Source organism: Enhydra lutris, unplaced genomic scaffold, assembly GCF_002288905.1.
Source record: "Enhydra lutris kenyoni isolate GAN:26980312 unplaced genomic scaffold, ASM228890v2 scaffoldscaffold30, whole genome shotgun sequence".
NCBI lineage: Eukaryota > Metazoa > Chordata > Mammalia > Carnivora > Mustelidae > Enhydra > Enhydra lutris.
In genome coordinates this window covers 13,004,051-13,017,363 of record NW_019154114.1, presented here as the reverse complement: position 1 = coordinate 13,017,363, position 13,313 = coordinate 13,004,051, and the positions used below count along the sequence as shown (strand labels likewise).

Sequence of the window (13,313 nt, the reverse complement as noted above, 5' to 3'; positions counted from 1 at the left end):
AACAGTACAGTTAAATGAAGAAATTCCCGCTGACTTGAAGGCACGAGGTGCGGAAAGGCCCACATAAGAAGCGCTGGGTCTCCAGGGACGCAGTGCAGAATGTCTGTCTTTCTGACTTTTCGTCTGGGGCTTGTGCTCGAAATCAGTGTTTTTCATCCTCTGAAGACAGAGAACATTGTCTCTCCCGACTAGTGGCCATATGGGTCTCTGAAATTCCTTCAGTTCAGTTGCTCTGGATGACGTCTGCTAAACCCATCAACATCCACGGGCATCTTGTACATGTCACAGAACCCATGTGTGAAAGGTCACATTATCCCAAATTCTAACTGCTGGCAACACTTCAAGTTTGGGTGAACATCCATCGAGCCTTTTTCAAGTGTTACGGCATATTAGGGTAATAGCTGTGCTCTAACAAAATGACCGCAAATAACAGTGGCAGAAACGACAGAATTTTATTCTTCTCTCACGTAATAGGTCCAAGTGAACAGCACATAGGGTGACAGGTTGCTTTACTCTAAAGAGGCATTTAGAGATCCAAACTCCCACCCGCTTTGGGTTCTACCATCCCCCCAGGCATTGTCCTCATTTGTATGGTCAAGGCTAGGCCACAGGTAAATCTATGTTGAAGCTTCTCGAAAGGGTCCAAGGAAGCTGGCTTCTCTCTCCCAATTGGAGATGACCTGCAGGGTCAACTTTCACTCACATCCCATTGGCCCACATTAAGTTCCAGAGCTTACATTTAACTGTAAGGAATCCTGGGTAATGCCGTTTATTCTTGGGAGCTAGGAGCTTTGCTTCGACTCTACTGCCAGGGAGGAAAATGTGGATAGCTTCTGATGGCTGGCCAGAAGTTTCTAGTCATGTGGAACAACAGACAGAAAGGTATTACCTCCCACGAATAAAATAAATGCCACATGGTCATATAGTCAACAAATATTTATTAAGTGCCTACTATGTGCCAGATACATGTGTAGAAAAAAAATATTAACATACTGTGTTGTGAAATTATGCGACACCATGAACACATTTTTCCACCTTTGCAAAACCTTTCGCTCTCTTAGGTATTACAGGGCAAGTGGGAAAAAGGCAAGGTTTTTCCCCTTCATGTTGCAGGAGAAATTGTTGCACCTGTCAGTTTCCAACAGCTCGCATTATTGTTGTTCTTATGGATAAGCACACACAAACTCCTCTCAGTTATTCGGATGGTGGTCTCATAAGTCATAACTTACTTGTAGCATGCTTCTTTAGTTTCAGGAAGATCTCTTCAGAGGATGAAATTAGATCACTGAGATTAAACTCCATTTCAAAGATGGGTTTTTCCCCCAAAATAATTAAGGCAAGGAACAGGGCAAATTTTGCAGTTATCCCCTTGATTTGGTAAGTGACACCATCTTCAGGGTTTGTGTACTCAAAGCAATGAATAAGAATGTGATGACCACAGCGTGTCAGGTAGTTCTGGTGGTAGACGTGTGGATGCAGGAAATAGTCCAGAGGCACCAGGAACACACTCTTAACTTCGTTGGGATTAGGCTGGGCCTGGAAGTGGTGATCTAGAAATCCGACAACTGGGGTTATCAGTGTGTCGCTCTAAAAGCAGAAAACAAAATACACAAATTAAGAAAACAGTCCAAAGCAGTCAGTGATACAAGGTGGGGAGGGAAGGAGGAAGAATTTGCTCCAGACATGAACAGTCATATCCCCTGTGAAATGGGGGTTAGTCTCACCCCTTCTGAGGCAATATCTGTGAGATGACTCTGAAAGTGTATTTTTGTGAACATACTGGTAAAATCTTTTGGAAAAGCAATCTGGCAATGTTATAAAAATGTGGTCCCTTTGACCTAGCAATTGCATTTGTATAAATTTATCGGTATGATAAATTCCTACAAGTGAGAAAAGATACAAGACTAAAGCATTTCTTTAAAGATTTTATTTATTTCTCTGACAGAGAGAGTGTGAGCATACAAGCATGGGGAGCAGCAGAGGGATAGGGAGAAGCAGGCTGTCCTCTAAGCAGGGAGCCCAACACGGGACCCTGGGATCATGACCTGAGCCCGAAAGGCACACGCTTAACTGAGCCACCCAGGTGCCCCTGGACTGAAGCATTATTTGCAACAGCCCCAAAGTCTAAAGTTAGCACTCCTCCACTGACGGACATTCAGGGTAGGTCAATTAAAAGTGTATCTGTATAATGGGATACTCTGCAGCCCTCAAAATGAACGTGAGACACCTTTCCCTGTCACTACAGACAAGGATGTACCACCTTAGCAATAGAAAAGTGACATATTAACTGTGGCATACACCCAATTATGGGAAATTGCATTTATAATTATATATGAACTATTTTACATAACAGATGTTTATAAGGGGGGGGGCGGAGATTTCTATTTATAACCACAATTGCTTGCAAATGAATGCAGGGTGTTATTAAGTGAAAGACCTGCTGGGAATCTCCAGGGGGAGGCCTGGGGTTTAGTGTAGGAGCTGCATAATAATAAGATAAAATCTGCATAAGCTTGACGTGGACAGGCAGAAGAATCTGGAATTCTGAGGGGGGGGCATACAGAGAGAAAGGGGCTGGGAAAAGCCAGGCCTGTACCTTGAGGCTGGGACAGGAGAGCAGGATAAACAGGTCTGTGGAAAATTCTTAAGGGAGTGACAGCTGAAGCATGTTTAAGAACAGTGATCACTCAGACCATTGACTGAATTAATGGTGAAAGTCAATGTCCAGACCAGGGGTGGAAGACGGGAGCATAGTCTTCAGCCATCCTTTGGGTGGGAAATCTGGGGTCCTAAGTGGCCCCAGGGCAGAATCGGCGTTCCACCAATGGCAATCACCACCTGGCCCTGGGTGAATCTCAGCCTCTTGGGCCACAGGGCTTCCCAGAAACGGTCTCTGGGAGATGGGGAACACTCGGATGCAAGTGATTTCTTAAGGAAGTGCTCTCAGGACAAAGCAGGAGGTTGGGAGGAAGGCAGGCGAGGACCCTGCGGGGCATCTGGGGTAAAGTACACCACAGAGCTGGGCTGTCATGCCCCTCAGCACAGCCACTGGTGAAGGACTGTCTGGCCAAGTGCGTTCTCAGGCCCTCCAGGCTCCCTGTGAGCAGGGAAGGGTGGAAAGCTGCAGGTGTGAGTTTTCAGAAACATAATTAAGAATATGAAAGGGACATTCTGGACAGAACTCGCAGTGTTGGTTCAGCATGCAGTTTGTGGCTGCTGTCACCATGAAGTGACCACAGCCTCTGGGGCGCTGGTCTAGGACCCAGCACCCTCTCCCTGCTTCTGCACGACAGCATGACCCTGAAGGAGCTTTAACAGTGGAAATCAGAGACCTGTGCAACCTGCTCAAGGTCAGGGCCAGCTAGTACTTGGCAGAAACCGGGATTCACCAGCCTGCTGCCCACCCTCTAGAGCACAGTGCTTATGGGCTCTGAAGACACAAACATCACCACATTTCAAAGAGATGACACACCAGCCTCGCACATGGCTTACATGCTGCCGTGGAGAGCTCTCAGCTGAGGGCTTCCCGAGGGCTGAGCTAGGGGCACAAATTCATCCTCACTCTATGGGCCAAGCTGCGAGGCACGGGTGTGGACAAGCAACTTCGCGTGGCCAGTGCTGGCCCTTGGCCTCGCCTGTCAGAGTCTGAGGAAGTAACTGGTGGGGAAAAAAAATCAAAGCCACAAAGGGAGAGAATGGTTTGAGACTGAAAGTTTCAGAAGGGAAGTCAGGCACGTTTAGCATGGTTCAAGTTTAGAGAAGTCGGAGAGGTTTTAGAAATCTGCGGATGAAAAGCATGTCTGGACACACAGTTCCCAAAATACAGGTGTCTGTCTCCGAAGGAAAAAAGGATGCGGGATGCATGGCAGACATTGTGGGACCAAGGAAAGACCGAATTTCAGCCACTTGCTCAGTTGGGATCCCGTGGAGACTGGCTGTTGCTGTGGTCCCCAGAGACAAGGAACACTTCAGGGCCCCTGGAAGAGGCCACATGCTTTTAGAAACATTCCCAGGAAAGGATACACCACTGAAAGGCACTGATATGTTTACAGGAATCGAAGCTTCAGAGGGAGCGAAGTGAACAAGAATGAATGGAAACGTATCGGCCATGTACAGAGGAGGAGGAGACCAGTCTCCTGAGGACGTTGCAAAGAGCAGTACATACACGTACGGCAAAGGGATGCCGGGGGTGGGCTTGGAGGCCCACCGCCCACTAACCTGCAGGGCTAGCACAGGTGGCAAACAGCCAGCAGCCCTCCTCAAGCTCTGACACCCAAAAACCTCTGCGGACATCGCCATGTTCCCCTGGGGGACAAAATCAGCACGGGTTAAAAATCACTGGATTAGGTTCTGCTTTTAAGTACTCGAATCAATTACACTTTTATAATTTTTTCTTGCACTGGATTTTTTAGTACATTTTGCACTACATTTAAAAGATCTGCAAGGTCTGAAGAACAAACCCACCCTCGCCAGCACTTCCAAACACAGGATACCGTTCTTGAAAGCCTTTGTTCATTCTAACTTCTTGATAATGTGACTGGCATTATTGTATCAAGAGGAGGTCATTTTAGAAAGCTCCGGCTTCAGGAGTGTCTGGCCCACCGAGATCTCCTGAAGACCAGACATTCTCCTGTGGAGACTGTTGTATTCTGCCCCTCACAGGCAGGACTCAGTAGCTCCCGGGTGCTTTGGAAATGGAGTCACTCTCACTGTGGGAACTTTCTACCATGAGGGTTCAGTTTGTCAACAGAGTTTTAAAATAAATCCTCCCAAAGAGGCCAAGGGATTTGCAGAAGCTGAGCAGAGGGGTTCCCATTAGAAAACATAGTTGCCTAGGAAGTGACTGATACATTTCTTGTCCTAATCCCATGTTTGCTCATCTCATTTAGGAAGCATTTATTTGAGAGGTCATTAGTTTCTTCCAAACTAAATCTCCCTTGAGTGGTGACCTTTCTGTTTTGAAAACGGACCTATTAAGATGGATGGCTCAGCATTACCGACCTTGACAACACTGTGCCACCGAGACTGGGAGGCAAATGGAACATCAAGGATGGTGAGACCCACTGGTTTTCTAATTGTTATGCATCAGTGGGACTCTCCTCTGGAAATGAAAATGTACCTGAAAGTCCAATGTATAAAACATACAGTTTATCCCTACTTCCAATATATGATTAGAGCACTGCCCTCTATGGTATTATTCCCCCAAACTCAAAACCCTAGCTTAACCATGAGGAAAGCATCAATTAAATCCAAATGGAGAGGCATTCTGCAATATACGTGACCAGAGCACCTCAGAAGTGTCAAGGTCATGAGAATAAGGAAAGTTTAAGAAACTGTCACAGACCAGAGACTAAGGAGATATGACAACCAAATACAATATGGTATCCTTGATGTGATCCAGGACAGAAAGGAAGACATTAGTAGAAAAATTAGTAAAAGGCCAATAAAGTGTGGAGTTTGGGTAATAGCAGTGTACTAACATTGGTTTCTTAGTTGTGACAAGTAGACACCAGTGGCGTGAGATGTTAATGATAGGAAGAAATGGGTTTGGGTATATGAGAACTCTCCGTAGTATCTTTGCAACTTTTCTGTAGATCTTTACCTATTCTAATATTGCAAGTTTATATTAAAAATTTTAAACCAATAAAATAATGCTGTTATCCAAGCACAAATTTACAACATTTACTCCTTCTAAAGTCAATTAATGCAAGTCATAAGCTCATGTGAAATAAGATCTGGATATTATATCAGCCCCAGAATTCATTTTGTTGCTTTCGTGGTTTGTTTGTTTGTTTATTTGTTTGTTTTTCATGTATGCAATCAAGGAAATCCTGATTCATAGCAAAATGTAGCTACAAATAGTAATAGTTCTTAGATAGCTTGCCTAGTGATCTCAGGGTACTGCTCAATTAATGTGATATGGAGAAGCTGGATTCCAAAATATGTATAAAAATGAGTACTCAGGACAAAAGTAAGGTACTGGTGGCCTCCAAGAGGCTAAAATTTGGAACACGGCATGCTCAAGTGTGTGATATTTTTTTCAAATGAGTTCTCAAAAGAAATGTATATTGGCAAAAAATAAATGTCAACTGAATCTTAAAGAATTCTGAAGCATCGGGACGCCTGGGTGGCTCAGTTGGTTAAGCAGCTGCCTTCGGCTCAGGTCATGATCCCAGCGTCCTGGGATCGAGTCCCACATCGGGCTCCTTGCTCATCAGGGAGCCTGCTTCTCCCTCTGCCTCTGCCTGCCATTCTGTCTGCCTGTGCTTGCTCTCTCTCCCTCTCTCTCTCTCTGACAAATAAATAAATAAAATCTTTAAAAAAAAAAAAAAAAGAATTCTGAAGCATCTACGGGGTTCTACAGAATCCAGTTTGAAAACCACTGATGGAGTTCAGTCCTTTCATTTCTGGATGGGGTAAGAGGGGCCCAGATGGGCAAAGGGGCTTGCTCAAGGCCACTTAGCTCACAAGGGGCAAAACCCACATAAGAGCGAGGCTCTTGAGTTCGTGGACAGCACTGTCTTGCTTGGCCACACGTGGAATGCTAATGATTACGGGTCCACTGGGTGGCCATGAGAGCGGAAGCAAGCCACGTCCACTCTAGCACTTACGTCAAGCAGATATGGCACCAGGCAGCAGACAGTCTCCACTTGATGAGGATGTAGCCCTATTTCCTCCTGGGCTTCCCGGAGCGCCGTGGCCACATCATCCATATCTGTGGGTTCAGACTTGCCTCCAGGGAAGCAAACTTCTCCAGGTGACCTTCGTAGCTGGATATCAAAAAGAACAGAGCTTCCATTTGGGATCCAGTTCTGGCACCACGCCCTTGTCCAGTAAGTCGTTACTGAACTTCAGTTTTGTGCCAGACACCACTCCCACCCGGGTGGTAATAAGAGGCGGGGAGTAAGACCCCCCCCCAAATTTTTTACTTGAATCCTTTTAAAAGATGACTTTTGAGAACTTCCTTCACGTGTAATTTTCCTCTACTTGCCCCTAAAAGATGCCATATGCACGAAAACGTATCTACGCTGATGGGAGAATAAAGCCAAAAGGAAGTAGAATAAAAAGGGCAATGTTATCAGTAGACAGCCTTGACTGAGGGCTTACCTTGCTCTGGACATGCTGCTTCACAAGTTTTTCCACTGAGCCCTCAGAACAGGGCCACATGCTGGTATTTTCTTAAAAGTATTTTTTTAGTTGAGGTGAAATTTACATAATCTAAAATGAACCATTTTATTTATTTTTTATTTTTTAGAGAGGGAGAGAGAAAGTGAGTGGGGATGGGGGGTGGGGGGCAGAGGGAGAAAGAGAATATGAAGCCCACTCTGCTGAGTGTGGAGCCCGACGTGGGCTCAATCTCAGGACCCTGCGATCACCCGGGCTAACTTGGCTCTAGGTTCCAGAGCTGGTGGGAGAGCCCACAATGAAGCAGAAGGGAGTGAGGACAGGTGCCCCTTCCCCATTTACTAGGAGGAAACCCATGAACCCTACTTGTATGACTTCAGGGAGAGGTATAGCTCCAGCAACACCTGGGAAGGAATTTCTTTAGATAGGCGTTGAGATTTAAATATTCTTTTTTTGTTTTTAATGTGATCTTTGCACACCAGAGTTTATGGTCTAAGATGGTTCTCACATAATGCATGGGTGAAAAAGTAACCAGAGATCCATTTCGGTCTTGCCTCAGTTGTCTACATTATTGTTTGTCTGATAGTTCGGAAAATAACACTGACGTCCTTCTCTGCTCTTTGGCAGAGCTGAGAACAGACCCAGGTCCCCTGGTTTCCTGTTAGGTTATCTCTTGTTGGAACCTGGATTTTCTTACCTCCTGTGTTTATGTGACTGTTGCCTGACCCAGACCCAGAAGAACCCAAACCCACAAAACTTCAGCTGATTCCTTGGCTTTCTTTTCCCCGCTCAGGGGATACTGTTTACTGATGTTCTGCTTCGAAAGCCATGCTCTTCTGGCCCATTTTCATTTTTGTACTTGGATAACTTTAAAGTTACTGGTTCCCCAGCCTTTCCTCAGAAGCACCTCAACAGCAAAGGCGAATGACTATATCCAGGGGTGTACCCAAGGGAACTCCATTCCCAGCCCAACATTCCTTTAAAAGTAGAACGGCTTCTCTGAAAACCTAGGCCTTGTCTGCTAATGACTATTAATAGTGAGGGCGGCTGAAACCGACCAGAATCCTTGCCAAGTGCTGGGGTGGTTTAGGCGCTTTCCATTTGTTTCCCTGGGAAATCCTCACAGTAGCCCTACAAAGCAAGCAGCAGTGTTCTGTCCAACCTCTGCAAGTAAAGAGACTGTAGCACAGAGAAGTAACTAGGACAAAGTCACAGAACCGGCGAGGAGAGAGCCTGCATTCAAACATGGGCAGCCAGCTTCAGTGCCCAGGCTGTTAACTTCTGTGCTCTAGAATTTCCACATTGTACCTGGGGTGGGAAGCTTAAAGAGTGGCTGTTGGCAGTGGCACTGTACCCCTCATTCCTGCCCTCATGGACATCTGGGGAAACCTGTGGTTGTCACAAAAGGAGTGTGGGTGTCTGTATTATTGGCCCCTAGTGCCTATAGCCCACGGATGATCCTAAACATTGCACAATGCACAGAACAGCTCCCTCGGCAAAGAGTCACCCAGCCCAAAGGCCAGTAGCACCAAGATTAAAAAACCCTGGTCTAAAAGTATTTCAAAATTACTTGCTAGCTAAATTACTTATCTTTCTAAAACTTCTCCCCAAAAATGCCATGTTACCCTGTGGCTTCTTGGGCCCCTGAACACAATCTTGAAAGTTCACTTGAGAATCCACAGCCCCAAAATGTGTGCAAGTGGCAAATAATTTTTGTGAGGTTTTCAAATGTCCTGGAACTTGAATGGCAGGAGCTTTTTGGTCACCTACCTTCTCCGACCGGAGGGTGAACAACAGTTGGAGTTTTCCTTCTTTGGCCAACAATGGTAAAAGGACAGAATATTTGTTAGACGACAAGTGAGAATATTTCGTTCCAACATCATGCTTTTTTAAGCGGGCCTTAGCATCATCTATCAAACTTTTTCTAAAATGGAAACAAACCAAACATTTTAGTAACCAGAGTTAGGATAAAAAGCTCCTAGTCCTGCCTATGTTTCTGTTTCACCGTGTGTCTTGGAGCTTACCATTTCTGACTCTCACTGTATTTTTTTAATAGCACAGCAGAAATGATAACACCCAAATCACATGACTGTTGGCAAGATAAAATGAGCAAAAAAGTACTAAGAAGACAGTTTAGTACACAAGGGTACTTTGAAACTTAAGTAGAAATTATGGTAAAATACTCTTTCAACGATGCAAGAGTTCAATGTTAATTCTTAAGTATATTCAAGTAAGACAGGTTTGGTAAACAAGTCACTGTAAGGTTAGACAACTGTCAGGTAAAAGACTTTTTCTTAACCTGGCCCTTATGTTATCAAACCCTTATGTCTTCAACTGCCTTATAACAGTGGTTCCCAAACTTTAGTGGCAACAGATTCGCCCAGAGGGCTGGGCCCACCCCAAAACTGTGGCTCAGTAAGTTTGGGGTGGGGCCTGGAAGTTAGCATCAAACTCCCAAGCAATGGTGATGGTGATGTTGTGAACCAGGGGAACCCACTTTGAAGACCATCACTGATAATGTGCAAGTATCTGGATTCATAATAAGCACATTGGGTGCCCTGAATACATGATGGTGAATGTGTTGGTCCTTCTGACTGGTGTATTTTGTTGCTGGTTTGTGTAGTAGTTTAAATAGAGTTCCCCCCAAATTCATGTCACCCAGAAGACTCATAACGTGACTGTATTTGGAAATAGTATCTCCGCAGATGTAGTTATGGATCTTGAGATTAAATCATCCTGGGCTCTAAATGCAGTGATTGGCGTCCTTGTAAAAGGAGAGAAAACACACACACACACACACACACACACACAGGGAAGAAGGCAATGTGAAGACACAGGCAGAGACAGGAGTGATGTTACCCAGAGCTCAGCAACATCAACACCCATCAGAAACTGCCAACGGGCAGGAAGGGTCCAGACATCCAGCCTCAGGGAGGCTGAACTGGGAGAATGAACTTCTCTTGTTTTAATCCATCACACTGGTGGTACATTGTTAGGGCAGCCCTAGAAACTAACAGTTCGGTTTTCATTTTTCTGGGGGAAAGGCAGTCTTGCATCATGAGCGAAATCAGAAATTTAAGTCAGGCAGAACTGGTTTTCAGATGCTTAAGAAGAACCTCTCAGAGCCTTGCTTTCCTCATCTGTGACGCGCCTGGAGCTATCTGTGAGCCTGTGATGACACTGTTAACATACTGTGACTGGCACTCCGCCAGGGCCCGACCAATGGTAACCACTGTCAGCAGTGTCTCAGGCATTAGACGGGCAGTGGTTTGCGGGAGGTGCTGCTACCCTGTGCCTCTGTCTGCGTGGCGGGTTGCTCCTTTAAACTGGCTGGGTGACAGCAGTGGATTTCAAAAAAACGACCAAATACCTAAAAAGAACCACAGCATGCTGGCACTGGAGCGGATGCCGGGGTGCATCCCATGCGCACCGGCCTGCGTTCAGCAAACCGGGCCGACTGAGTGTGACTTTTAAGAGGCCCCCAGAACTGGCCGGAGGGACCAGCAGTAGCAAAAGTCTGCAAAAACGTGCCTGTCCATATTTGGGGCTGGTCCTTGGAATAACCACCACGAAAACACGATAGCAGCAGCCACCCTGTTCTGAGCACGCGCGCATCCAGCGCACTTTCCACGCTTTTCTCCTTCTAGCCTCACTACAGCCCGGCGAGGCGAGGACTCGATCCTGGCCAGGCCCAGAGAGGGTAGCAACTGAGAGACCCAAGGTCACCTCTGCAAGTGGCCACTGGGGCCTTGAACCCGGAGCTGCCTGGCGCGGGCTTGTGGTTTCTGGGGGTCAAACTCCAGAGAAGCTCTGGGCTGAAGAGGGAAGGCAGTTGGGCAGGGGGACAAGCTCTGCCCGCGGGGAAGGGGCGCGAACCTGTGAGGCTGGGTGTGAGCCCGTGGGGCCAAAGCTCGGCCGCCCCGGGCCCGCGAGCAGCCAAGTAGGCTACGCGCCCGAGCGCAGGCTCTGCAGGTAGGCAGGTGGACTCGGCAAGAACAGACTCCGGCACCGCCGTCAAGGCTAGGCCAGACCCTGCTCGGAGCGCCAAGGGCGGGGGAGGCTTTACCTGAGCCGCTCCGGGGATGCACAGAGTCGTGACATCTAGGAGAAAGTTTGTTTCCGGACGGAGACGCCGCGGAAGCCCTCAGCTGGGCGGGCATGCGCAGAGCAGCAGCGGCCTTGCGCTGGGGGGAGAGGCGGGGCCTAGAAGGTGGGGCCTAGGAGGCGGGGGTTGAGGCGGGGCCTAGGACCTTAAGGGAGGGGCGGGGCGGAGGGAGGGAGGGGCTTAGGGCTGGGAGGTTTGGGGTTGGCCAACGCGGTTTCTGCTCAGCCGCTTAATCTTCCTCGGAAGGAGAAGCGAATGAGGAGTTCTAAGGGTGATCGTTGTAAAAAAAGGGAAGGGGAAAAAACGCACAAATGCAGTGCTGGTGGTTTGAGAGGATTCTGATACCCGCATTCACTGTCGCTAGGAGGTTAAGTTGGTTCAACTGTTCTGAGCAGCAGTCCACCGAGCGCCTACTATGTGCTAGCATGATGGGGATCCCACAGCGAGCCAAAAGACCGGTGGCGCCTACAGACAAGTGGGAGAGAGAGAGAGGGAGATGGATCACACAATTGCATAGATAAAGCAGAGACCTTTAATCCTTGAAGAGTATATGAGGGAGAAACGCTGGTGAAGCCGGTCAGAGAGGGCTTATCAGAGAAGGTGGCAATGGGGCGGACCTGGAAATCAGCTGTGCACCAGGTGTGGTACTCGGACCAGAGCGTGAGCATCAATTACCTGGGCGCTGTTAAAAATGTACATTCTGGGGACCCCCCCAGAGCTGCTGGGTCAGAAACTGGGGGTAAGCCTCAGCAGTCTGGGCTGTAAGCGGAGCGTGATCATCAGAGAGCTACTGCAAGGTATGGGGGGAAAGTCAATAAGGGAAAGAGGCAGGGGAGAGGATTCCAGGAAGAGAACAAGTCTGTGCAAAGACCCCAGAAGTGGTTAGGAAAGAGTGAGTGGGAAGAAGCCTGGTTTGAGCTGACACTTGTAAGACACCAGACATCAGGGAATTAAAGCCAGGCTGACTTCTCCATCAGGCAGAGGCACAGGAGGTACGACGCCTGGGGCCCACAGGAACTTTGGGGTCTCACAAAAATGTTTCAATTTATATTCTTTTAAAATCAGAAGGAGAGGGGCACCTGCATGGCTCATAAGTGTCTGCCTTGGGCTCAGGTGGTGATCTTGGAGTCCTGGGATGGAGGACCTAGTCGGCTCCCTGCTCAGCGGGGAGTCTGCTTCTCCCTCTCCTCCTGCCCCTGCACACCTCCTGCCCTGCTCATGCTCACTCCCTCTCAAATAAATAAATAAATGAATAATCTTTAAAAGCAGCAGAAGAAAATGAGTATAATGATAAGCAATATGAAATAATGAATGCAGCCTGGGTTATATCCTTCCTTATACCAGTGTAGTCATAAAATATAATTATTTTGTTTCATTTTAAGGAGGAAGGGGTCCTCAAAAACAAAATTGCCCAGAGCCCCATGAAAGTCACAGGGTGGTCTTTGGTCGTGGGACAGTTGAGCCACAGTTCCTAAGATCTTGAAACCCACTCAGCTCAGCTCAGATGTTCTACTGGCCAGTCCTTGCCGAGGCTGGAAGAACTCAAACTGAAAACTTGATGACATCCAAATGACAATGTTGATGGCACTTTCACCCACCTTGGTGACTTAATCTGAGCAACCACACGATGTAGAGTTATTTCCATAGAGCCATTACCATCCTCACTTTCCAGATTAGGCAATACAAACATGTCTTAAATAATGTCACATGGCTACGGTTCAAGGTTAGCTGGTTCTGACCTTTGTGTTCTTTTATTTTGACACTGCTTCCCAGAGGCAACTGACCTGTGAATTTTTGGCTCTGGTTGTGAGTGAGGAGGTTAATTAAACCTCTCATCCCATAGCCACTGTGTACCAGCTGTGGGCTAGCCATGTCTAAGATGGGGCCCCGTGACCTCTAAGGCCTCCTGGTCTATTGGGGGTGGTAATAAACATGAGCCTCAGCTCTCACAATTCAGTGTGTTCTCAGCTCTGGATGAGAAGGGATGCGAATGTGGTTCAGAAGATTAAGGTGAGGGCTGAAAATCATTGTCTGAGGCTTTTCTTTGCTCTTCTTTTTAGACCTCCTTTGATTGAATCTTCAT

At 47.2% G+C, this 13,313-nt stretch overlaps 1 protein-coding gene across 2 annotated transcripts; it reads right to left on the bottom strand.

Annotated features, from left to right (window-relative positions):
• Nucleotides 1-953: 953 nt before the first annotated feature.
• Nucleotides 954-11,255, bottom strand: LOC111153012 (nudix hydrolase 7). Of its 2 annotated transcripts, none has more exons than XM_022511815.1 (4): nucleotides 11,192-11,255; nucleotides 8,896-9,049; nucleotides 6,612-6,770; nucleotides 954-1,587 (listed from the first exon to the last, which is right to left on the bottom strand). In XM_022511815.1, the coding sequence occupies exons 1-4, from the start codon at nucleotides 11,224-11,226 to the stop codon at nucleotides 1,219-1,221; spliced, it is 717 nt and encodes a 238-aa protein (XP_022367523.1). In that variant the 5' UTR covers nucleotides 11,227-11,255; the 3' UTR covers nucleotides 954-1,218. The 2 variants fall into 2 exon arrangements, with proteins under 2 accessions (XP_022367523.1, XP_022367522.1); XM_022511814.1 differs by lacking the exon at nucleotides 954-1,587 and adding an exon at nucleotides 2,334-4,305.
• Between the last annotated feature and the right edge of the window lie 2,058 nt (nucleotides 11,256-13,313).

What these genes read in the sequence shown, in the direction of transcription:
- LOC111153012 (XM_022511814.1), bottom strand. Translation starts at nt 11,226, where the DNA reads ATGTCACGACTCTGTGCATCCCCGGAGCGGCTCAG. An exon ending in GCATCCCCGGAGCGGCTCAG is followed by an intron (nt 9,050 to 11,191) that starts GTAAAGCCTCCC and finishes TTTCCATTTTAG; the next exon opens with AAAAAGTTTGATAGATGATG. An exon ending in TCACCCTCCGGTCGGAGAAG is followed by an intron (nt 6,771 to 8,895) that starts GTAGGTGACCAA and finishes TTTGATATCCAG; the next exon opens with CTACGAAGGTCACCTGGAGA.